We start from the raw sequence: 20,398 nt of genomic DNA on the forward strand, positions 1-20,398 counted from the left end.
ACTTTGATCGGTTGCTTACATCAAAGAAACCGCCGTTTATGCCAAAGCACCAAGCAGTAGACACCAAGTTTTTGACGTTTGGTGAAACAAGGTGGAGAAATGGGGAGACAGCAACTGCTTTCATGGATCGTGCAAGAGCGACCGGCTCAATGGATCGTCAGGGGATCACTCACTGTGGTTTTAAATCGCTGCGATGCGCATCTCCGCTTAGCGAGACGGATAGGACAGTTGCCGCATAATCGAAAATCCAAAATGAAGATGAGCAACGTGTAGCCAGGAGATTTCCTCGACCTTAGGGGTGTGGCGGGAATTTGTCCTCGAACCACTTCTGGTCGCTGTGATAATGGAAGCATAATAAGAGGCACTGATCGGAGCACAGGGATTAAGCATACCTTCCTTGCAAACGGTCCAATCGTCATACGCGCCGGCAGAGGTCTAAAAAAATTTTGAGCAAACGCCACGGAGGGGGCCTCGGTTGTGTGCCAATGAACGGTCGAAAAGACCTTTCGTGGAAATTTCGGCCGAAGAGGAATGCACATGCTTTGGGATCATTCACGGCAACGCCTAGAAGTCCCATACAAATAATAGCTGAAAGAAGAGCCCCAAAATTTCTGGACTTAATACCTAGTAGGGTTAGGGGGGGGGCACGGAGGGGCCGCGGGGGATTCACGAAAGAAGCTACGAAAGCTAAGGGTCATCTCCTGAATGGCGGTTGGGTTGGGAATCGCTACGGTAAACTTAGGTTGTTCTTATGTCTTACAGGGGGGAATTGTGGCATGGCATAACCTTCCGGCTGTATTCGTCATCGACTTCACAAAAGTGTTCGAGGAGGCGTGCTGGCAGAGGTTTTAGACACAGTAAGTGGAACGCCTAAGTTAGCAGATGGGGAAAACATAGTGAAAGAGGCCAGTCTCATGCCAATAGTGGGCGCTAAAAACTAAAGAAAGGGCACTGGGCTCCATTATGCCACTCCAGATGAAAGGAAATACCTTTTGAGTAGACCCAAGAAGCGGGCTTACACGGGATAACGGTGCCTGTTGGAGCATATTCAGGTGTGTGGGTGGGGGGCAGAGAAGTGTCGTGGTATGTTCCGTCGATGGGAGGAACTGCTTGAGAGTAAGCGTCTCATGTTGATGGAGAGGTCCCTCTTCGGTTGGATGACGCACGAGGGACTAAAAGTGAACGCCTTTGAAAATGGAAAACACACGGAAACAGTGAAGACCGCGATAAGCCTTAGGGAAGGTGGCTGCTAGCATTGCCGGGACCCTCTTTCAGCGGTTGTTAGTATTAACAGTTAAAATGGTCTGGGTTTGGAAGTTGAGTCTTGTGTTAGGATTAACGGTCATGCGGCTATATATATACATATATATTTTTACACGCATTAAACATTCCTCAACACCACTCCCCCAAAGGTTCCACGTGCCCTTTAGACTCGGCCTCCCCCCCCCAAAAAAAAGCATTCCCCAAAACAGCTTTTCACCTTTATTTGTTTGACACATGCACCACGACGATTTTCCTCTTCTCTCCTCATCTCCGACGCGCTTCGATCAGTTTGTCCATTACCCTACAAATCTCGTCTCAACAGTTATTTGGTGATTCGCATTAATATCCGAAACCACGTTAATGCAAACTCACCCCCTAAGAAATGAATTAAAAAAAAACTCGCTGCATATTACCTCCCCCCTAGCTCACGTGAACTCCTCAAAAGGATTTGATGCCCATGCGGAACTTGTGGCGGTCAGTTCTTCCTTTAGTCTTCGTAGTGTTACCGGCTGTCGTACCGCCGTCCCGCTAAAAGCAAATATTTTAACCAGCAACACCTCCTTCTCTACCCATCGTCACATTTGCTCCACCTGCCTCACGCACAGTAGCGGTTTGGGCCGCCTTTTCGAGAGGGTGTCGACGCTGCTGAACAAATGGGTTTCACCACTTGTGCGATAATTCCCATAGCGAGCAGCATTTTGAGTGTTGCTTATTTTTCATTTCCCAACCCGCTAGCGTCCGCACAACTTTTGATAGTGCTTTTCGAATCTTGCTCGAGAAACAGATCTGTCGTCACCCTGTTCGGAGCCCTCGTGCACGCGGGCTCCGATGCGGACACTAAGAAATGTGCGGATGCATCTCGACGCGTTGATAATTGCAACTTGTTTCCTTTTGGGTTTGCTGCCGCAAGCTGGGGAGCTGCTGCACTACCTAACGAATTCTGTGGATCCCTGTTTGGAAGTCATCTTAACAGCGGGTTTAAGCGTCAAACATCTCACTACATTGCATGCGCCGTTAAGCCCCCAATCTCGAGGAAAAACTGCGGCGACAACTAAAACTGCCTTTTCACGAGGTGTGTGTATGAACAACGCTTTTTGGTGGAGGCGTTAGGTGTGGAGGCCCGGGAGTGCTTTATAGAAGCCACTTCCCATACGCCTCCCCACACGTACAATGCCGGATCCTTCAGGTTATCACAAGAGCAAACCACTATGATGCTACCCGGCACGGTCATACACGCTGACGGCCACCACAAAAAGGTCGAGAAAAAAACTTCTTTTTCTCTTGTTGTGACAGTTTCTTTATTGCTCTCCACTCCCACCCTCCGAAGGAACTCGCATTGCCGTTAGGTCATCACTTCCAATCTGGTTCCTAACTTAGCAGCGCCACCCATATCATTCGTTGCTGAACTCCGGGAAAGTTGGAACAAGCACCTAAGCAAACAAAATGTAGAGGGCATACGGTAACTACCTTCACTACTTGCTTCAGAGGGGTTCTAAGAGAAATGGAAAGAGGGAAGTGGATTTGTCGTGTATTCATCTGCAAGGCGTTTGTGTTGAAAAGGCCATTTAACACTGGTTGTGGGAAAACAAAGACATGCCATCTAATGGTACGCAATCATGTATCAACCGTGGCGAAACAGAGCCATCAGAATACTCGATGGCCACACACAAGGATGCAGTTGTGTGAAAAAAAACGGAGGGATCTAATGTGAGAGAAGCGAAATAACGGTAGAATGGCATTTGTTTATGCATCCACGCAAAGGCATGTTCGGTTCTTCGGAATCTGCAGCCTTCATTTTTCTGCTGTGAGAAGCTGGAGGAATCATGTCTCATTCTTTATTCCTTTCCCCCCTTTATTTCCTTTTTCCTTTCGGTATAGCGTGGCTTCAGACTGCCTAACTCTTTGCTTCATCATTTGCTTCTCCATGTTTCACATTTTGCGCAGGCTAAACAACAGCCGCTTCCCATTTATCTAAGTTCAACGAAAATACATGTGCGCCAACAACGAACATTACATTACATTAGGGATGGAAACAGACCCCTCCTTCCTTTCTCCTCCCCTCCACAATACATACATTGGACATTACGACTAGAATTGAAAGGATAATATATATATATATACTTTTCTGTGCACCTCTTTCTCTCCTTGTCTACTTTTATACACTCCTTGCTTTATCAGCTTAACAGCAACGGAACGACGAGACTATCACATGAGGCATGACTCATATGTCGGGACCATGTATTTAATGTTGATGTACGCGTCCTCCCCACCGTATTGTTCGAGCAAGTGAAGTGTCTCATTTACCAAATCACTAATGTTTTGCCTCTTGGTTTGGGAATAGTCAATTCGGTCGCCTATGTTCTTGTTTCGGTTCTTGTAGAGATTGAACACCGGAAGGATCTGCCTGTAATACGGCACGAGTGCCTGACCAACGAAGTCGGCGCTCTCCACAAGTTTCTGAAGAACCTTGAGGACGTTAATGATAACAGTTGGGTGTCGTGTATTGAGCGCTGTTTTGATAGGCACAATGAGTTGAGGGATGGTGGGAAGAATTTTATCTCCTCCCCTCTCAAGTAAGTCATAGCAGCCCTGCAGGGCAACAAATATGAATGGTTCCTCAAGTTCTCTAAGTCCATCGAAAAAAATAGGAAGGAAATGATGATAATCTAGCGAGGACACATTCAGCCGCCACGAAAGCGTGCGTGAGGCGCCTTGCTGGATTGTCAGCGGCAAGTCTCCCCTCACATAATAATTTCTGAACTCAGTAGGCGGGATGACACGCTTTCTATACGCACCAGCCTTCTCCGGTCCCTTTGGGTCGCCGAAGCAACCAATTTTCAATGACTGACGGAAACCGTTGTTTTTAAATGTGCTGAATGTCATACCTCCCGTGCCTGTGTGTCCTACCAGGATTTGCTTAGGGCGCTGATCGCTCTCCGTATCTTGTTTGCCCCGTTTCTGCACATCGGCTGACGCCGGCTTCGTCGCCGGATCCCCTCGCACCACACAGCCCTTTTTTGTGACTGTTATGTCATTCTTGATGCCATAACCCGGCGGGAAGGGGCCAAAGGGACTTTCTGCGAGTTGCGGGACGAGGTCCCTGTCGCGCAGTAGTTGCTTCCGCTCCTTTCGTGAGAACGCCATTGCAATTATGTTTCAACTGCTTTGCTTAAGTTAATCCTATCACCGTGCTAACTACGAAAACGGATGAAATCAGGCAGTTGAACACTAATGACAGTGGTTGCCGTTCCCCCCCCCCCAACTCCATGCATGGAAATGGGGGGAGGGGAGGGGCAAAGAGCAAAACTGTGTGACAACACCGCCAGGCGGGTGTGATGTCTCATTTGTCAATGTTTCAGAGGAAAAAGAAGGGGAAGTTCTACCAGATGGGGGGGGGGGGGAAATGGGGCGTTTCTGGACCGCGCCAGTTCACCGCACTTCGGGTCCTCAGCTCAGATCCTTCCCCTCCCTTGTGCCCCATTTACCCGAGAAAAGCGAGTCAGTTACCAACTAGGAAAATTTGCGAGGAAATAGGAACCATGTCTTTGATTCCCATGCAGCAATGTTACTGGTAGCAGCAGCAAGAAAAAAAAAAAAATAACTGCGTAACGACACAGACCAAAGAAACGGAACAAAACTAAGTGAATTTACACACAACCAAAGTCACTTTTGTTTTTCCCTCGTTTACCCGAACGAAGCGTCTGATGCTCCGTAGTCTCCTGCTGATTTTGAATAAACTGCGACATTTCACCGAGTTGCTTGTGCTGTTTTGTAAACAAGCGAAGTATTTTTTCATCGCGTCTGAGTTGAGTGGAGCCGCGGACCCAAGAAAGCCACAAGTGGAAGATATTAGACCTCATGTTTTTCCGCGTGTCTTGCTGAAGCAGCTGTGCAAGCGCCTTCCAAACAGACCTGGAACCAGTCCTGTCCGGGAGCACAGCGCTGGCGGAAGAAAATTGTGGCACCGATCTCCTATCCTCATCCTTAATACTCTGTCGTAGCACGTTAGAGTAACTGCGGATGTCTTGACTCATTTGCTTTACTTGGTCCCCAACCTTGTTTACAGTGTTGGTGAGAACTCGCTGCTCGCCATCGAGTTCCGCCAGTTTGGACGCATGGCAGTCGAGTTCAGCATCATGCCGGTGCCAGTCTGTTCGCAGGACATTTATCGTCTCTTCAATCACAGCAATTTCCCTACGAATGATTCCCAGCTCTTCCTCACCAGAAGTTTGCGCCGCTGCGGGATCATCCCACTTGCATTGTGTCCCTTCGCGGTGTTGGGAGAGAGTGACTGCGTCTGCGGCGTACCGCTCCGTAGGCGTATCGCCAACGCTCGCCATCTCTCGTAGCTTCCGGCCATTGTGGAGTACGGTGGCCTTTAGGTTCTGCAGTTCCTCGGAAAGCACTGACTCACGTTCTGATAGATACCTTATCTTCTCGACTGCACACTCCATGAGCGCGAACCACTGCCCTCGTTCCATTTCATGTGTCTCTCTTTCCAAGCTCAAACCCTCGGAGAGTTGGGTTAACGCTTTCAGGACCTCCCGTGCTAAATTAGTTGCGCCCTCACCTCCTGCTGAACGCCCTCGGCACCCTCCCGTCAAAGTTTCTAAGGTGTCCTCGACATTCAAAATCCGATCCTGCAATTGCCTTGCATACCGCTTTACTTCACGGCGACTTGTTGACTCTCTTAGAACAGACTCCGCCAGTAGTGCTTCCAGTCTGGCGGCCTGTTCCTCTTGTCGGCGCCAGAGCAACCCAATGTAGGAAGAATCACTATCCAGCACTGGCTGTGACGGTAACCCGGCACCGGCGTTACGAATTTCTTCCCTCACCTTCCCAATGATGTAGCGCTCAAACTCCATGAGGTGATTCTGGAGGGAAGTGACGTCCATTGCGGCGTCCGTGGTTAAGCTATCTCCCTGCCGCGTCAGTTCTTCTGAGCGAACAAACTCCGCGACGTCTTTCTGTATCCTTTCGCAGAAACTGCTGGACTGCCGTGCCTCGATACGAACTTCATCCAACGATTCCCGGAGCGACCTAAGTTCTTTGTACATATCCAAATTTACGAGATCCCAAACATTATCCAGCTGGGTGGAACCGGAGACTTCCTCCATTACTGTTCCTCCTCCTTTCTCCTTTTCTGGTCATTGAATGCAGAAGCTCGAGTTATATAAGTGTTTGTGTATTTTGTGCTCATTTCGGATGTAAGACACGTAACGACAACGTGTTTTTTTTTTGTTCGTTCCCGATAATCAGTTGCGCCGACAGTGCGCAAAGGGATTAGAAGAGAAAACGACAATCCGTTACGCCGCACGCACAGGGTGAAAATTGCGGTAAAAGGTGTGGGAGAGTAGAAGAGAAGAGGTGACATATTGCGAAGAGTGGATGTATTAAACGGTTTGTATGGGAAAAGATAGAAAGTAAATGCAGTTTGTGTTTTCTGTCGCAGTAGGAGTGTTCCTATTAGATAAAAATATTTCGACGGCGGAAGGTGAGTATTTACAAACACCAGCTCACGTTCCCTTCACTAATTCTCTCCTTCCCTTCCTCCTCTCTTTCTCCTCCTTCTCCCCGGAAAGAGGAAAACGAGTGGAAAAAGAGAGGAGGAAAGAAGTGACGAAAAAAAAAACAAAGGATACAAATATATACGTATATGGGGATTATGCACAAAATAGGAAGAACACTCACCGCCACTACGGGCAGACCGTCAGAGGGAAACGCAACCAAAAAAAAAAGTGGAGGGAGATGTATCCCTTCCCCCCCACTCCCATGTGGACACACACGGCTACAGCATTCTTTCTCCACAAACTCACTGTACAAGAAAAAGAAAAAAGAACGAGGACAAAATCAATAAAATCATCTATATGTCTCACGAAGAAAGTGGTATTTCATTTAATACTTCACGCACCTCTTCACCGACGGGGCCCTTCCTCTTCCCCAGTTTTTGTACTACCGAGGCAACGGCGTCAAACTTGGCACTGAGTTCGTAATACTGCTCCATTGTCAGGCTCGTTGAATTTTTTTCTCCATTGCGAAATGATGGGGCTTGACGACGTGCCTCATCTAACTTGGGGCGGAATTTACTGCTCATACTTTTGAGTACTTTGAGGGCCGCCAGCAACTGATTCTCTCGTTCACCGGCCAGTGCATACATTACAACATCAAGCAAATCAGGAAGATTACTTAAAGTAATGCGCTCTTTCATCCGCAAATGTTGCATGGCACCGAGGAAGTCCGCAGTAACTCCGTAGTCTGAATTCGTGGTGTATAACTCCTTAAGATACACCAGTGCTTGCTGATTATCTTGTACCCAAAGCGCACGAAGGACCCGCAGATGTGTAAGTCGCTGCTGCAGCACAGACACTGTCGTAACGCTTGAAGCCAATAAATCATCCATTTGTAGTTCGCCCGACTCACCGGTGTGGGATGCCGCGGCCACTTGTGAAGGCGAGCGGTGCAGCCGTTGATGTGCGGCGCGAAGAACAGGTACAGACATTTTAGTATTCTCTTCCCCCCTATTAAAGGAAGGAGGATCCCTCTGTTGCGATTTTACCGTCTTCTCTATTGGGGGGATGGTGAGTCCGCCGTCAGCGAGAGGTACACGGCCCATGACCGCTGTTTGTCCACTAAACTCCACAAACAGTGCCTCATCCGTATTCGAAGAATAGTTCAGGTCACCGATTATGTTCCACTGCGATTCAATTATTGGGGCGAAGCTATCACTCATCATGTCGAAGTCATACACTCGAAGAATGTGAGACGCCGCGACAAGCATCCTCTTTCCTGACAGATACACCGCATCAACAGGCGTGTCAAGGCACTTGCTTTGGAATATTTTAGTGAAACCTTCTAACTCCCAGAAAGAGACTGAACCATCACTGCTTCCCACGGCTAAATAGTATCTCTTTGGGTGAAAACAAATTGATGTAACGGGTCCAGAATGCGCACGGAACTCGTGCATCTCCTTTCCTGACTGCAGATCGTACAGGCGAACCACACCGTCAGCACAACCACTAACGCACCAGCGACCACTTGGGGAGAACTCAGTGGCACAGAGAGGCGCTTTTGCCTCCATATGCGACCGAACACAACTCTTTTTTCGTGTGTCCCAAACGCGAAGAACGGAATCTCGCGAGCAGGTGGCGATGACATCCGTGTGCGGGTGAAAATCCACTCCCGTTACCGTCGACTTGTGACCGTCACCGAACGTACGCACAACCCCTTCAGTAGTCATATCCCACAAGTGCAAGCTGCCCTCATCGGTCCCACCTACCAGGCGCCTTTGCTGAGGATCGAAGGCAATAGATGTTGAAGGTGAGCAGCCTGCACTCAAAAGTACCGTTCGGGAATAGTCCTCAAAAGGATACACATGCACCCCACCGTCCCTGCAGCCCAGTCCCACCAGCCGGTTCGCGCTGTCAGGGCTAAAACGCGAGTGGTACACCTGACATGGAAGTTGGAGTGTCATCGAATCGATAACTGGCATATTTTCGGTCTGTTCCTACTTTGGTTAGTAATGACAGAGAAACGAGACAAACACAATAGGGAAGAAGGAGCGGGGGTAGAGGGAAGGGGGGAGAAAAAAGAAAAAAAAAAGAAGCGACGGGCGCTACATTTAGGGGATTCAACAGTACAGGACGAGGTTGGAAATGGTGCAACTCCCCCACAGTGCGGGGAACACCGAGTCCACAAGGCGAGTGTACCTGTTTGCATGTGCCAACCGTCTACATAAAGAAGTATATGCCCTGCGATCGCACAACCTCTGAAGAGGGAACACGCGGGGAATGAGCGCTAACGAGGTCAACCGCGGCATTTTATTGTTGATGGTTGAAGCAAATAAAGCTACCACAGATGCCAATTTCGCCAGTGATCCAGGAAATATAAAGAGGGTAAATAACAATAATTACACTGTGTGCGTCTTCCTGAGCGTATAAATGTGTGGCACCCACCCCAAGTTATTCCCCACACTTCGTGGCCCCACCCGTCTGTGCAATGAGGAGCGGGGGTTGAAGCAATGCAAACGATTTGGATTGCTGGTTATATGATGTAGACTCAAAAAACAGCAGTGCCATCGTCGCCTCTCCCCCCTCCCGAAGAAGTTAAGCAGTGTAGTACTTTCCTTGAGGGAGCCTAATTGCAAAAAACTTACCTTCCTCGACTTCTCCCTCATCTGTTGCGTGTAGTAATTCGAAACATGGAACGCAATAGGGACAGGGGCTCTCAGGTGAAATTTCATCATTGTAACACACAACTGTTGCTGGATGACTCCTACACAGGCGACATCGCACTACACGGGTCGGAGTCTTCATCACACGCTGTGGGTACGCTGCCCTCGTGTGGTCATCTCGATCAAAACCACGTAAGCTAGTGACTGAACTAAGGTAAAAGTAATGGTTGCACCATCCGAGGTGTCGCATGACGCCATACTCACCCAACCGCAAGTTAAGATCTCCAAAGGTAGTCTGTGAAACGTATTTGACGGGGCAGTTTCCAAACGCGATGTTTTTCTGCCTTGTTTCACCCTCCGTACTCGCGCCTTCTCCACAGGGATCGAAGTGCCGGATGGGTGCCGTCAAATCTTCATAGTCCTCCCCACCCTCTCCTGCGTGGCGATTGTCAACGTAGAAGGTACCTCCAATAAAGAAAAATGCATTCTTTGAAATGTTCACTGGGATACAATTACGGCAGACAAAAGTGTCAAGCAGGGTGCCTAAGCTCTGGCACGACAGTACAGCCCATGTTTCCTGAGGCTCTGTAGTGGACCCAGGTGTGAAGAAAGTAAACTCCCAACGGTGTGAGTGTTCGGTCAAACAAAAATCTTCCGAGGTGTCGATAACGTTATGACGTAAGCTCGCTGCGATGCCCTTGTTTGGGTAGCGCGGCTCCGCATGGCGGAAAAGCTCGCTATTTCCCTCATCCATTACCTTTAGACGAAGCTTTCGTCCGTCGTACTCTTCGTCAAGTTGCTCTCGTAGCCTCTTCACCGGTTCTAAGTCCACGAGAAACTGCAAAAGAGCAGGTCGCCGCTCGCACTCACTGTACTCTTCCCTAACACGGGCCAGTTGGCGCTCGCCTTCTTCTTTTACTTGGGTTACAATCCTCTCCATTTTGGACAACACTCTGCGGGTGGGGAGCTCCGGTAGGTTTGGCCCTTCCTCTTCCAGGAGCCTATCTAACCTTGCCTCCAGTTTACGCATCGCATCCTCTGCCTCACCAATTGTAAAGAAGCAACCATAAGGGTTCCCCCGCTCGCTCAGGGTCTGTGGCAGATGGACAATAGTGCCTGCAGGCAGTTTGTCACTAATTTTGTAGACATCAAGTTGTGGGTTCCGCCGGCGTATGTCTGTGAGAGTAACAGCTGTGTGCGCAGCGACATCGGCAAGTGTCGTTTCCTTCTTATTACCTACTTGAAGGGAAAAAGGGTCCACCAATTGTTTAGGAGGCATTTTTTTTTTTTTGGCACCTCCCCACTCCACCTCCCCGCTATCCCTTCTAACACCTTTACGCTACGCCACTCACTCGCGTAGGTCCTATTGCTACTGTTGGTATTCCGCGGAGGTGGTAAAATCAAGAGAAAGAGGAAGCAAAGACGGGTTTTAGGTACGGAGAGAAATTGTGTATAAACAGGGTGATGCATGTACTAAACTCATCTGTCGCCTCGTGTTCAGGAACACATATTCGGCCCTATAGCCCCAATTGAACCCACGGCCCATGACTTTCATCAGGTCTGCGCCGTCACACACACAAAAAAACGAAATAAATCAGGTGGGTGCTCTAATGCGAGTACGTCACGGAAAACACATATAGTACAAAAGAGGAGAATAGGCCAGAAGAAGGATTGGAGGCGAGGTGAAAAGAGCAGAGTTTGCGGCAAGACCATCAATCTTTTTTTTCTATGCGTTCCCTTCCCTTATGTGGATCACCGTCTTCATTCCCCATGGCCACCGGCTATGTTCGCCGCCGTCGCCGCCCCCACCCCCTCCACAACTCAGCGGTCACTTTTTTTTTTTCGTCGCACCTGTGCAACCAGGGACAAGTGCAGCCGACTATCGGTTCTAACGGTGTTAACAAACACCCCCAAAACAAATAAACAAACAAGCGAAAGGCAGCGGGACATTTGGCTGACTTTAATTTATCTTTTCCCTCAAGTTGCTCTCGTCCTTCCGTCTCGTTTCTCTCTGTTTCCCAACGTACCGCTTCCCCTCCTTTCCAACTCCCACTTCATTTCTTCTTCACTTCTAAATGCTATCAGGCACCTTCCGCAGGTTCTTCTTCATTTCCAGTGTGATAGCGAGAGTTCAAACCGATCATTGCTAAAGGAAGCGTTTCCGTCACAAATCCCCCCCCCCACACTTACAGAGGGTTAACGACAGAACCCTCGTGGTTCAGCTGCGTGCCTCTTTTTTTTTTCTTTATCGTTGAAAACCGCTGCGTGACGAAACAAATCCGAAGGAAAATTTCTTTCGGGGAGATAGCGACGTATATTTGCTGCTGAAACAATCTGAAAAACCACCGAGTAAATCAAACCGAGAATGTACAGGTGTTTCTTTTTTTTTTTCTTTCCTTCCTTCGGACCAAACCTCAAGCGCGTAAATTGTTAAGATAAAAGTCTACGAGCTGATGCCGAAAAGACACATTTTTGAGGATGTTTACTCTCCCCCTCGACCGAAACAACTGCACACAGCTGATTGGTCCCATGTGATAATACTGCATTAAATAGGCAATGCAAAGTGTGACGCTGCGGTTGACGCCTGCGACACAATGAACGTATACTCGGTGACCGTTTCGCAGTGCGTCGGTAACAATCTCTGCAAATCGATCATAACAATGAAAAATAATCAAATAATCGCTACAGTCCTCTGCGTAGAAATCATGTACTACAAATCCCGTGGGTAAAACGACACGCGTGTCAAGTTCTCTCGCACAGCAGTTGACGATGACATCAATGCCCTCCCGTTTCAAGATCTCTAATATTTCCTCATCTGGGAAGCCACCAACATAAAGACCATCCATAAGGGGCGTCACATCAGGCGTTATGTGCCTGAAAGGGTCCATTTTCATTATTGAGAGCTCGGTGTCAAGGGCGGCGCGGAGCTGCAATTCCTCCTTCATAACTTGTGGAGTGCTGAGTGCAGCCTGCAACTGAGTCGAACCCACTCGTGACGCTTTAGGGGTCAAAAGCTGAGTTGGACGGGCCTCCGCCGCCATTGCATTCCACTCTGGCTGCACCCAACAATCCAGCGGCGTGTGGCCATGACATGATGGTCGAGGCGTTGGAGGTGAGCAGCTCACCTCCGTTGGGTAGTCAAACAGCCTGTGGTAACAAATAAATGGCGTGCCACCGGGGGAGGTGCTGTCGCGTGAAGGCGAGGCGGAGGGAGTGGCCATGTTTCGCCACAGGCCCTGTGTACGGGAACAGCTCCTCTGTTAATTATATTTATGTATCTTCTTTGTTGTATGATAATATTAGTAATCTATTTAAAGTTACTTGCTCTGTTCCTTTCCTGCGACAGTTTGTGGTTGCTTGGGTGACCCGTCCAACAGAGGCACAAAACCTTCTGCCAACTTTGCACACCGGCTAGTAAGGACAAACCAGAAGGAGAAAATACTGTTGAGTCCCCCCTCCTCTACTACTTTAAAAGTAAGTTGAATGGTTCACATAAAATCGTGAAGCAAAGATGAGGGCTCGCAGTTCCAAGGGGAAAACAGTGAGGCGTGACAATCAAGCGGGTAAAAACACATCAACATGGGCCGGTGAAGGAGGCTTGCGTAGCGGCGCATAGGTTTCTTGGGAGGTGTAGTGATATTTTGCTTGTCGGATGATTTCGTGCCAACAACGCGCCATAGTAACACGAGACCTTATTGCTTTTAAACGAACGAGGGTGCTTTGGATGGAAATGTAGGAAGCTGAGGGCGCTGGTCAAGAACGGTAGATCGATGAACCTACAAAACCACTTCCTATTACAGTTCGTGCATCATGTATATCCGTGCCTTTTTCCGGTGCTTTGGACTCAGTTTCCGTATGGCTTTATCGTTTTTGATCTTCTGAACCACCATGTTTTTCTTCTCGTTTTCTGCTTTCCGGTCCAAGTTCGCCTTACGGGACTCGCGTGCCCGCTTCTCTTCGTTGTTTATCTCGTCACGAAGCTTAGTTGACAGCTCACGCACCCGCTGAAGACGCTCCTTCTTTCTTTGTTGTATCTTGAAGGCGCGTTCCGCTTCTTTCGGGTTCCTAGCTCTGGAACGCTGCGGCTTCCTCGGAGTCTTCCCAAGTTTGCGCTGCTCTAACTTCGACATGCTTTCCCCCCTTTTTTCGAGACGCTGATGCGATTCGCTTCGGTACGAATGAAGGAACGCGCAACACTGATGAGGGTGTGCCACCGCCATGGGAGATACAAACAGGAAGAAGAGGGAGCGTACAACGACAACAACAACAAACACATGTATACACATACTTCAATAAATAAATGAAACAGGCTTGACGCCATGAGTGTTACGAGGCGTAAGGTACTTCCAGAAGTGTCAGCAAGCCAAGGCGCCATCAAGCGGTCTCGCTGACAACAAGAACAGTAAATTAGACGGCCCTGTGGAAGGCCGTACGGTTTTTTCTTTGATTCTTCACAATGTCTTAACCGTAATACACGCGGTGCATTACGACCTTACCTGTTCGGCAGTTGTAAGGTGTTATACCCTGGAGGAGGGGGGAAGGGCCAAAAAAAAAGATTTAATAAAAATCTATTCACCACTGACAAGCACCTCCAAGAGAAATGGTGCTCCCTTATTCCCAATTTACTCTTCCTACCGCATTGCTTCCCCTCGTCAAAGGGGTTTCTGCTCCCTTTTTGGCCGTCCATTCCCCAGTCTGTATTATCGCGTTCTTTCCACCCGGACGCTTCCCATTGAACAGCAGGCGATTCTGGGGAAACCTTTTCGCACGTAAGTGTCGTGCGCCAGCCAAGTGAGAGAGCAGTAGCCGACGCAGGAACAATATTATCAATTCCCCCAACATCACTACACTTCCCTAGAGCCGGCGCAGGCTGGCTTTCAGAAGTCGCTTTTCATTCTTGGACCCAACCTGCATTTGCAGGTAATTCTTATACATTTTCTTATATACCGCTTCGATCTCGGGTCCCATGGCATCCACGATATCGTTGGCCCGCTGTGGTACTGTTGTGAGTTTCTGAATGTGGTTCTTCACCTGCTTATTGTCTCCCTCAAAAACCAAGTGCAGCAGGTCGCGCACCTCCTCATGGAGGTTCATAAGTTTGCGTGCGCTGGGAACGCCACTCCCGACCTTCTCCAGTAATTCCTCTAGTGCCTTGTCGATCTCTTCGATATGAAGAAAGAGGAAGTACGAAATGACTTTGTACTCCGTGGGGGACGCTAGCTGTAACGTGCCTTCACCTTGGTGGTGCCCCAAATGGGCTGCGTCATACTCGTCCAGCAGCCGGACACCGTTTTTTACCAAATATTCATGGAGAACTTCGATGTCGCTGTCGTCGAAGAAGTTTCTTAGGAAGGTAATGTTCTTATCAATCTCCACACAACGTGTAATGAAGTCTGGGTATGATGGAAGGTTCAGCGAGGCGTTTTCGTCTGTGTTTGGTGGCAGCATACCCAGAGAAACCAGTAACCTGACAAGGTAACGACGTGAATCACGCCGTTCAACATACTTTTGATCCTCCGGAATTCCCAAGTGCTTCAGAAAACTTTCTAAACGCTCCCTTCCTCGTTGAATGTGCCGCAGTTGTTGTGAAATACCTCCTTGATCCCTGAAATTGTACCATATGGCTACGGGAACGGCGACAAGAATGCCAAGGAGACCAAATAGGACAAGCCCATCGTGTTCTCGGGAAGTGAGAAAACGCGGCAGAGCAACCCCGACAGTGAACTCGTGAGTGTTTTTTGCCTCTTCCTCCTCGAATGCTTCCCTGTCCACGAGAGCCTTGTATGCTCGACGGACTTGCACATAAATCAAACGCGCCTCCTCAGTTTTATTGTGATCGGGGTGATACCGCCTCGAGAGCATTCGATAAGCCTTTTTGATTTCTCCTGTTGAGGCGGTCGTCGACACTCCAAGAATGGCATGGGCATCGAAGGTCAATGTGATGTACATTGCGGAAGAAAATAGAACAACCCAAAGCCAGAGGATAAAAATCTTCGGCCGGATGATGAAACGGAGGAAGCGAGGGAGTAAAGAAGTGAAGAAAAAATGCTTCTCCTTGATGCAGATACGGGCACCCACAGGTAGCATCGAGGGTTCTGTTAGTATCTTCGCTGCGACAAGAGGCACGTATATGATAGATTTCCACATATCTTCCAGTGGGTTGTTCATCATCCTTTGCCTTTTACTCGGTGTTGTATAATATTCAATGATACTCCGCACGTGTCTGATCACCCAAGGGATGTACACGATGGTTACGATAACCGACACAATGGCGAAGCAGAATGAAATGAAGCTTTCATCACTTCCACCAATTCCACTTTCCACCATTGTTTCTCGTTACGTTGTCGTGGCAATATAATTCTTTTTCTTATCCTTAGGTAACTTATTTCCTCCTGCTTATATCTTTTGGTTAATCCTACCCTTTGGAAATCTTTTATCCCTTGTATTTACTGAATCTTCGTGTAGCCTTTAAGGGTTCAGCCACCTTTCCTTTAAAAATCGCAAACCAAAATATATTATGACCGCAAATCCCACTAATATATAAGGCAAATGAGGGCAGAAATGCACAGCTGCAGTGTCAAACGGTTCTCCGTCGCGCGATTGCGAACTTCCGCACCCGCACACACACACACACACACAGAACAGAATTGATGACGAGGTTGATTACGCAGAAGGCGCTCACCCAACACGGCCGGAGACAGAAAGTGTATTGGGCACGATTCGGAGCGGCAAACCCGTCCATATTAATTCAGTCCTTCCAAACCATGTCACTTGCCAACGCCGGCATGTCATGGGGAAGAATGAATGGAATACGAAAACCTCATGAAGTGTGCGGCGCTTTCTCGAGACTTCCCCGCCAGCGGTGCCGCCTTCTCTGGTGGTTGAGATAATCTCCTCTTTAAAGTGGTTGAAGGAAGCACACCATACGATATCACACCAACCCGCAATAGTAAAGTAAGTAGTGGCATTGGGCGACATTGAAATAACCAAGGGCACTACGGTTCCTCATCGGCTTCCTCACTCTCCTCCGTCTCTTCCTCCTCTTCTGCAGCATCATTCTCTTTTTTCTCCTCTTCTGGTTCACTTTCTTCCTCATCCTCTTCTTCCTCCGTGCAACTCTTGTCAAGTCCGTCCCTGTTAGTAAGTAACGGATGCATTATGAGTTCCGCTATTGTCGGTCGAGCGTGTGCGTCTTCCTGCAGACACTGCATGACAAAGCTCACAACGGAAGAGCTCAACGACGACACCTCCGGTGAGATGATGTCCAACTCTACCAGGTCCTCTGTTTCATACACTTTCCCTGCCGGTGCAACAAGTTGCAGCAAAACAGCCCCCAGACCCCATATGTCGGCGCTGTAATCAAACGGCGATGCCCGCATTATTTCCGGTGCACAGCAGCGCCACACTTCTTGCCCTGCATCACTGGAAGGATCAAACAAGTCTATGGTGAGAACTTGCTGTAGCAGAACGATCCGCCCAGATGCACTATGCCGGCGCAACACTTCAGGGCGGAGGTGCCCATGGACTAATTTACGCATGTGCAGGGCGTGCAGCGCCCGCAGCAGTCCCATTATGACCATACACGCATCTTCCTCCCCCATCGGAAGTTCAAGGGGCTCTAGAATACCGTCAGTGGGCTCCTCTGCGGTAACAAGTAGATAACGTGGTGAGAGCCGCGCTTCCTTGTACCTAACCATCGAGTCGACTGAAGGCCACTGGTTTAGTTGTTCGATTCTCCGCTGCACTACCTTCACCTTCTCAACAAAAATGTCATACTTTTCTATCTTGATGTCCAGCATAGGCAGCTACACAAGTCCTAAACATTCACGTACGTTACTCAAGGACAAGTGTCCACAGGAAGCACCGAGAAAGGGGAAGCATTGACGTGGTCACTTCTCTCACTGTTGAAGCATCAGAACATTTAAGTTATACGTCGCATTCCGAGTGTCTAATTCGGGTGTGTGTAGCTCACTACGCTTCGATACAGGCTAAAAGGACACGTGTTGTGTCCGCCTCTGCGCTTACCGGCCCTCTTTTAATAACAATCAAAACACTATAGGAGAATCATCCTCTCGAAAAGGCGTTTAGTCTGGTTATCACTCGTACCCCGTACCGCACAAAACACTGATTCCTCACGAGCGGACCCTTGTTCCCCCTGCATCCTTCAGTGCACCATCCTTTCCGCTCTTACAACTTTTATCACCAAAGCAGCTGTTGTCCGGAATGAGATCCTCCTCTCTAAATTCAGCACGATGGTCCTTCCATCCCGGTGCTGCAAAGTTTAGCCCCTTTCCAAATGCCACCCTTTTCTCCGAGGCCACTGAAGCGGGGGAAGAAATCCTTTTTTTACCGTATCCCATGGCACTTTGTGCACTCCCAAACCACACTGGAGCGACTGGTGGCTGCGGCGGCCGAGATATGTTTTCCTCCGCCACACTGTCAAAAAGATGACTTACGTAGGGGAACTGGACGGACATGCGGGTGTAAAAACCATCGTCAGTGTAGGAGAACTTGTTAGTGTCTGCCTTCCCTTCAGTTGGGAAGTTGAAGAAGCTGCGGAATTTGTTTGAACGGAGAAGGATTGGCTGAAGCAATCCAACAAAGCCCATACCTAGAAAATATAGGCAAACTCCAGAGCGGAACTGTAACGCAACCGGGAGAACACAAAGACACCCAAGTCGGGCACCCCATACAACGTTTGACATCCACCCCGTCTTCAGTTCTTTACTAATCGATAACTCAAAGTTGGCCAAAGTTAAACCGCAGAATGCCAGCGGTAAAATACCATACGGATCAGGCATTGTCAGCGAGGTGCACCACAGAAAAGGTGAGGTACCGAACTCCAGGTACGGATTCTCGCAGAGCGACTTCGCTTGAAACATACCAAATAATACAATTGGGGAACCGAGTATTGACGACAGACACTGCGCATTTGACGTCTTTTCCTCCGCAAACACACGGCGTCGCTCACCTTTCAGTGCGGTTGCTGCCAACTGGATATCAAGGGATGTGGCCCCTTCACTGTGGTACACGCGTTGGTACGCCTCATGAGGGGTCTTCAACTTGCAAATTGCTTTTCGCATCCGCTCCGACGCGCGCTCACCATAGAGCGAAAAGCCCAATGTAGCGACACGGCAAAGGACACCAAGAAGAAGGATGGCCTCCGGGGCCCCTAAATTCAACCCTTCCTGGAAACTGACGAACATGTTTGTGATGAATGCAGGTTCTTGTGAAGGTGCGATGCCCACATCTGACACCCCGAACCAGTGGCAGTTCCATATGCGATCCAAATAGTCAAAGTATGTTACCCGTTCATTGGACGATACAGTGCACCTGCTGGTGAGGATTGGAGTGCAGAACACCGGCATCGCCCTTTGCACTGTGGAGCTTCGAACCAATTTCCGCATGACGGCTGACAACGCAAGAGCATTGGTGTTTGTTCACGTGGTATATTTACCAGTACATGGCAACCAGTCACGCAACCAATTATGGTGGAACGCATACACGAGGAGATAAAAGAAAGACAAATGAAGTATTATGCGCGTGTTTGTTTGTGCATATGTATGTATAAGAGTGACAGTAGATCAGTACCCAGTTGCACCACGGAAAGGCAAACCATCTCCCCTCTACAATGCTCATCCTTTGCCACTAATATGTACGTTCGCTTTTATCACATCTCGCTTCTCTTCCTGACGACCCATCCCGTTTTCCATCCCCCTGGTCTTCATGTCACATCCCTCAAGACACCGTTGAACAATGGTGAAAAAAGGGAAGATGAATAATCGTTGCTCACTTGTATGCTACGAGTGCTGGGCGCAAGTGCACATCCAGCCTCCGCTGCACCGCCGCCGTTTTCAATTTGAGGAGACCCATTTCCACTTGATAGCCTACCAGGCACAGAATAGCTTTTCCACCCACCGACATGGCACAGAGTTTCTTACTACCGAAATCGATCAAGACTTGCTCCAAAGCTTCAGGTTCCAATTCATTTGTTATCTTGCTCTTTGCCAAATCATTTTGGGCGCTTGCACGCCATACGTTTCCTATGGCAGCAATGATCATGGTTCGTTCCCTTGAGTATGAGTATTCTTCGCTGCTTGATGCAGAGGACAACAGGACACCTTCTTCATCGAGAAGAAGTGCCGCCAAAATACCACTCCCCACGGCGCCATGCAGACACTCATTAACTACTGCCGCTTCAAGCATAGCTGTTTCTCCGGCTTTCCGAGATATTGATAATGAATTGCAGCCCACAAGCAACTATATGCGTTGTACGCTTTCGTGTATCCTTTGGTGTATGTGTGTGCCCACGATAATTGTGTTCGACTCCTTGCACGGCCCTCTGGAATTAAAATTAAGGAGAGGGGAAAGACAGCTGAGCCTCCTGTCTCAAAAAATAAATTGACCGACAGTGTGTGTGTGTGCGTGTGAGAAACAGCAAATGTCGCGTGCAGGTCAAGTTAGTGGTGCCAAAACCGTATAAGAAGTAATACGCTATACGCAAACGAACGAATGAACGAACTGAGCTACAAAGAATAGGGAGGGAGCGATGGCAATGCCACCGAGCTTACTCTTCTCTTTCGTCCCCCTGGTCCTACGCGCGTGTATTACTTATGTTTTCCTTTTCGTCCCGCCAGTCGCCCCCTCACAAAATAAAAATCCTTCGGGACCATCACCCGGTAACAAATAACCTGTGCCCCTCCTGCAATATTGAGTGCAGCTCTCACACGGACCCCACATGTCTTAACCACACGCCCACAGATATCTTCTTAACCGACCAAACGCTGCACTAATGGTGCGAAGTTGCGAAGAAAACAAAGAGAAAAGGGAAAACAAATGCCATCCAACACGTGACCAATGATCTCAATGGGTTTTACTTGTTTCCAATAGGGAAGCTACCTCCAACCCTCTCCTTGAAGACAATGGTCTAGGCAATCAAAAGGAAGACACAAGCAACGCAATCAG

The 20,398-nt window shown here is 48.7% G+C and overlaps 13 protein-coding genes across 13 annotated transcripts; 1 reads left to right on the forward strand and 12 right to left on the reverse strand.

Annotated features, from left to right (window-relative positions):
- Positions 1–146: 146 nt before the first annotated feature.
- Positions 147–539, reverse strand: TbgDal_IX5700 (conserved hypothetical protein, unlikely; the record flags this gene model as incomplete). Its single annotated transcript, XM_011778458.1, has 1 exon — positions 147–539. The coding sequence occupies one exon, from the start codon at positions 537–539 to the stop codon at positions 147–149; it is 393 nt and encodes a 130-aa protein (XP_011776760.1).
- A 1,377-nt stretch (positions 540–1,916) lies between these two features.
- Positions 1,917–2,318, forward strand: TbgDal_IX5710 (conserved hypothetical protein, unlikely; the record flags this gene model as incomplete). Its single annotated transcript, XM_011778459.1, has 1 exon — positions 1,917–2,318. The coding sequence occupies one exon, from the start codon at positions 1,917–1,919 to the stop codon at positions 2,316–2,318; it is 402 nt and encodes a 133-aa protein (XP_011776761.1).
- A 1,150-nt stretch (positions 2,319–3,468) lies between these two features.
- TbgDal_IX5720 (hypothetical protein, conserved) lies at positions 3,469–4,407 on the reverse strand (the record flags this gene model as incomplete). The annotated part of the gene is made up of 1 exon (XM_011778460.1): positions 3,469–4,407. One exon carries the CDS (start codon positions 4,405–4,407, stop codon positions 3,469–3,471), a length of 939 nt encoding a protein of 312 aa, XP_011776762.1.
- A 503-nt stretch (positions 4,408–4,910) lies between these two features.
- Positions 4,911–6,380, reverse strand: TbgDal_IX5730 (hypothetical protein, conserved; the record flags this gene model as incomplete). The annotated part of the gene is made up of 1 exon (XM_011778461.1): positions 4,911–6,380. One exon carries the CDS (start codon positions 6,378–6,380, stop codon positions 4,911–4,913), a length of 1,470 nt encoding a protein of 489 aa, XP_011776763.1.
- Positions 6,381–7,135: 755 nt separating this feature from the next.
- Positions 7,136–8,752, reverse strand: TbgDal_IX5740 (katanin, putative; the record flags this gene model as incomplete). The annotated part of the gene is made up of 1 exon (XM_011778462.1): positions 7,136–8,752. The coding sequence occupies one exon, from the start codon at positions 8,750–8,752 to the stop codon at positions 7,136–7,138; it is 1,617 nt and encodes a 538-aa protein (XP_011776764.1).
- A 613-nt stretch (positions 8,753–9,365) lies between these two features.
- On the reverse strand, positions 9,366–10,712 carry TbgDal_IX5750 (small nuclear RNA gene activation protein (SNAP) 50, putative; the record flags this gene model as incomplete). Its single annotated transcript, XM_011778463.1, has 1 exon — positions 9,366–10,712. One exon carries the CDS (start codon positions 10,710–10,712, stop codon positions 9,366–9,368), a length of 1,347 nt encoding a protein of 448 aa, XP_011776765.1.
- Positions 10,713–11,847: 1,135 nt separating this feature from the next.
- TbgDal_IX5760 (dual specificity protein phosphatase, putative) lies at positions 11,848–12,654 on the reverse strand (the record flags this gene model as incomplete). Its single annotated transcript, XM_011778464.1, has 1 exon — positions 11,848–12,654. The coding sequence occupies one exon, from the start codon at positions 12,652–12,654 to the stop codon at positions 11,848–11,850; it is 807 nt and encodes a 268-aa protein (XP_011776766.1).
- A 573-nt stretch (positions 12,655–13,227) lies between these two features.
- On the reverse strand, positions 13,228–13,719 carry TbgDal_IX5770 (hypothetical protein, conserved; the record flags this gene model as incomplete). The annotated part of the gene is made up of 1 exon (XM_011778465.1): positions 13,228–13,719. One exon carries the CDS (start codon positions 13,717–13,719, stop codon positions 13,228–13,230), a length of 492 nt encoding a protein of 163 aa, XP_011776767.1.
- A 568-nt stretch (positions 13,720–14,287) lies between these two features.
- On the reverse strand, positions 14,288–15,760 carry TbgDal_IX5780 (chaperone protein DNAj, putative; the record flags this gene model as incomplete). The annotated part of the gene is made up of 1 exon (XM_011778466.1): positions 14,288–15,760. The coding sequence occupies one exon, from the start codon at positions 15,758–15,760 to the stop codon at positions 14,288–14,290; it is 1,473 nt and encodes a 490-aa protein (XP_011776768.1).
- Positions 15,761–16,111: 351 nt separating this feature from the next.
- Positions 16,112–16,411, reverse strand: TbgDal_IX5790 (hypothetical protein, unlikely; the record flags this gene model as incomplete). Its single annotated transcript, XM_011778467.1, has 1 exon — positions 16,112–16,411. The coding sequence occupies one exon, from the start codon at positions 16,409–16,411 to the stop codon at positions 16,112–16,114; it is 300 nt and encodes a 99-aa protein (XP_011776769.1).
- A 17-nt stretch (positions 16,412–16,428) lies between these two features.
- TbgDal_IX5800 (protein kinase, putative) lies at positions 16,429–17,232 on the reverse strand (the record flags this gene model as incomplete). Its single annotated transcript, XM_011778468.1, has 1 exon — positions 16,429–17,232. The coding sequence occupies one exon, from the start codon at positions 17,230–17,232 to the stop codon at positions 16,429–16,431; it is 804 nt and encodes a 267-aa protein (XP_011776770.1).
- A 333-nt stretch (positions 17,233–17,565) lies between these two features.
- TbgDal_IX5810 (hypothetical protein, conserved) lies at positions 17,566–18,840 on the reverse strand (the record flags this gene model as incomplete). The annotated part of the gene is made up of 1 exon (XM_011778469.1): positions 17,566–18,840. One exon carries the CDS (start codon positions 18,838–18,840, stop codon positions 17,566–17,568), a length of 1,275 nt encoding a protein of 424 aa, XP_011776771.1.
- A 382-nt stretch (positions 18,841–19,222) lies between these two features.
- TbgDal_IX5820 (hypothetical protein, conserved) lies at positions 19,223–19,639 on the reverse strand (the record flags this gene model as incomplete). Its single annotated transcript, XM_011778470.1, has 1 exon — positions 19,223–19,639. The coding sequence occupies one exon, from the start codon at positions 19,637–19,639 to the stop codon at positions 19,223–19,225; it is 417 nt and encodes a 138-aa protein (XP_011776772.1).
- Between the last annotated feature and the right edge of the window lie 759 nt (positions 19,640–20,398).

The sequence above is a fragment of the Trypanosoma brucei genome, chromosome 9 (assembly GCF_000210295.1).
Source record: "Trypanosoma brucei gambiense DAL972 chromosome 9, complete sequence".
NCBI lineage: Eukaryota > Euglenozoa > Kinetoplastea > Trypanosomatida > Trypanosomatidae > Trypanosoma > Trypanosoma brucei.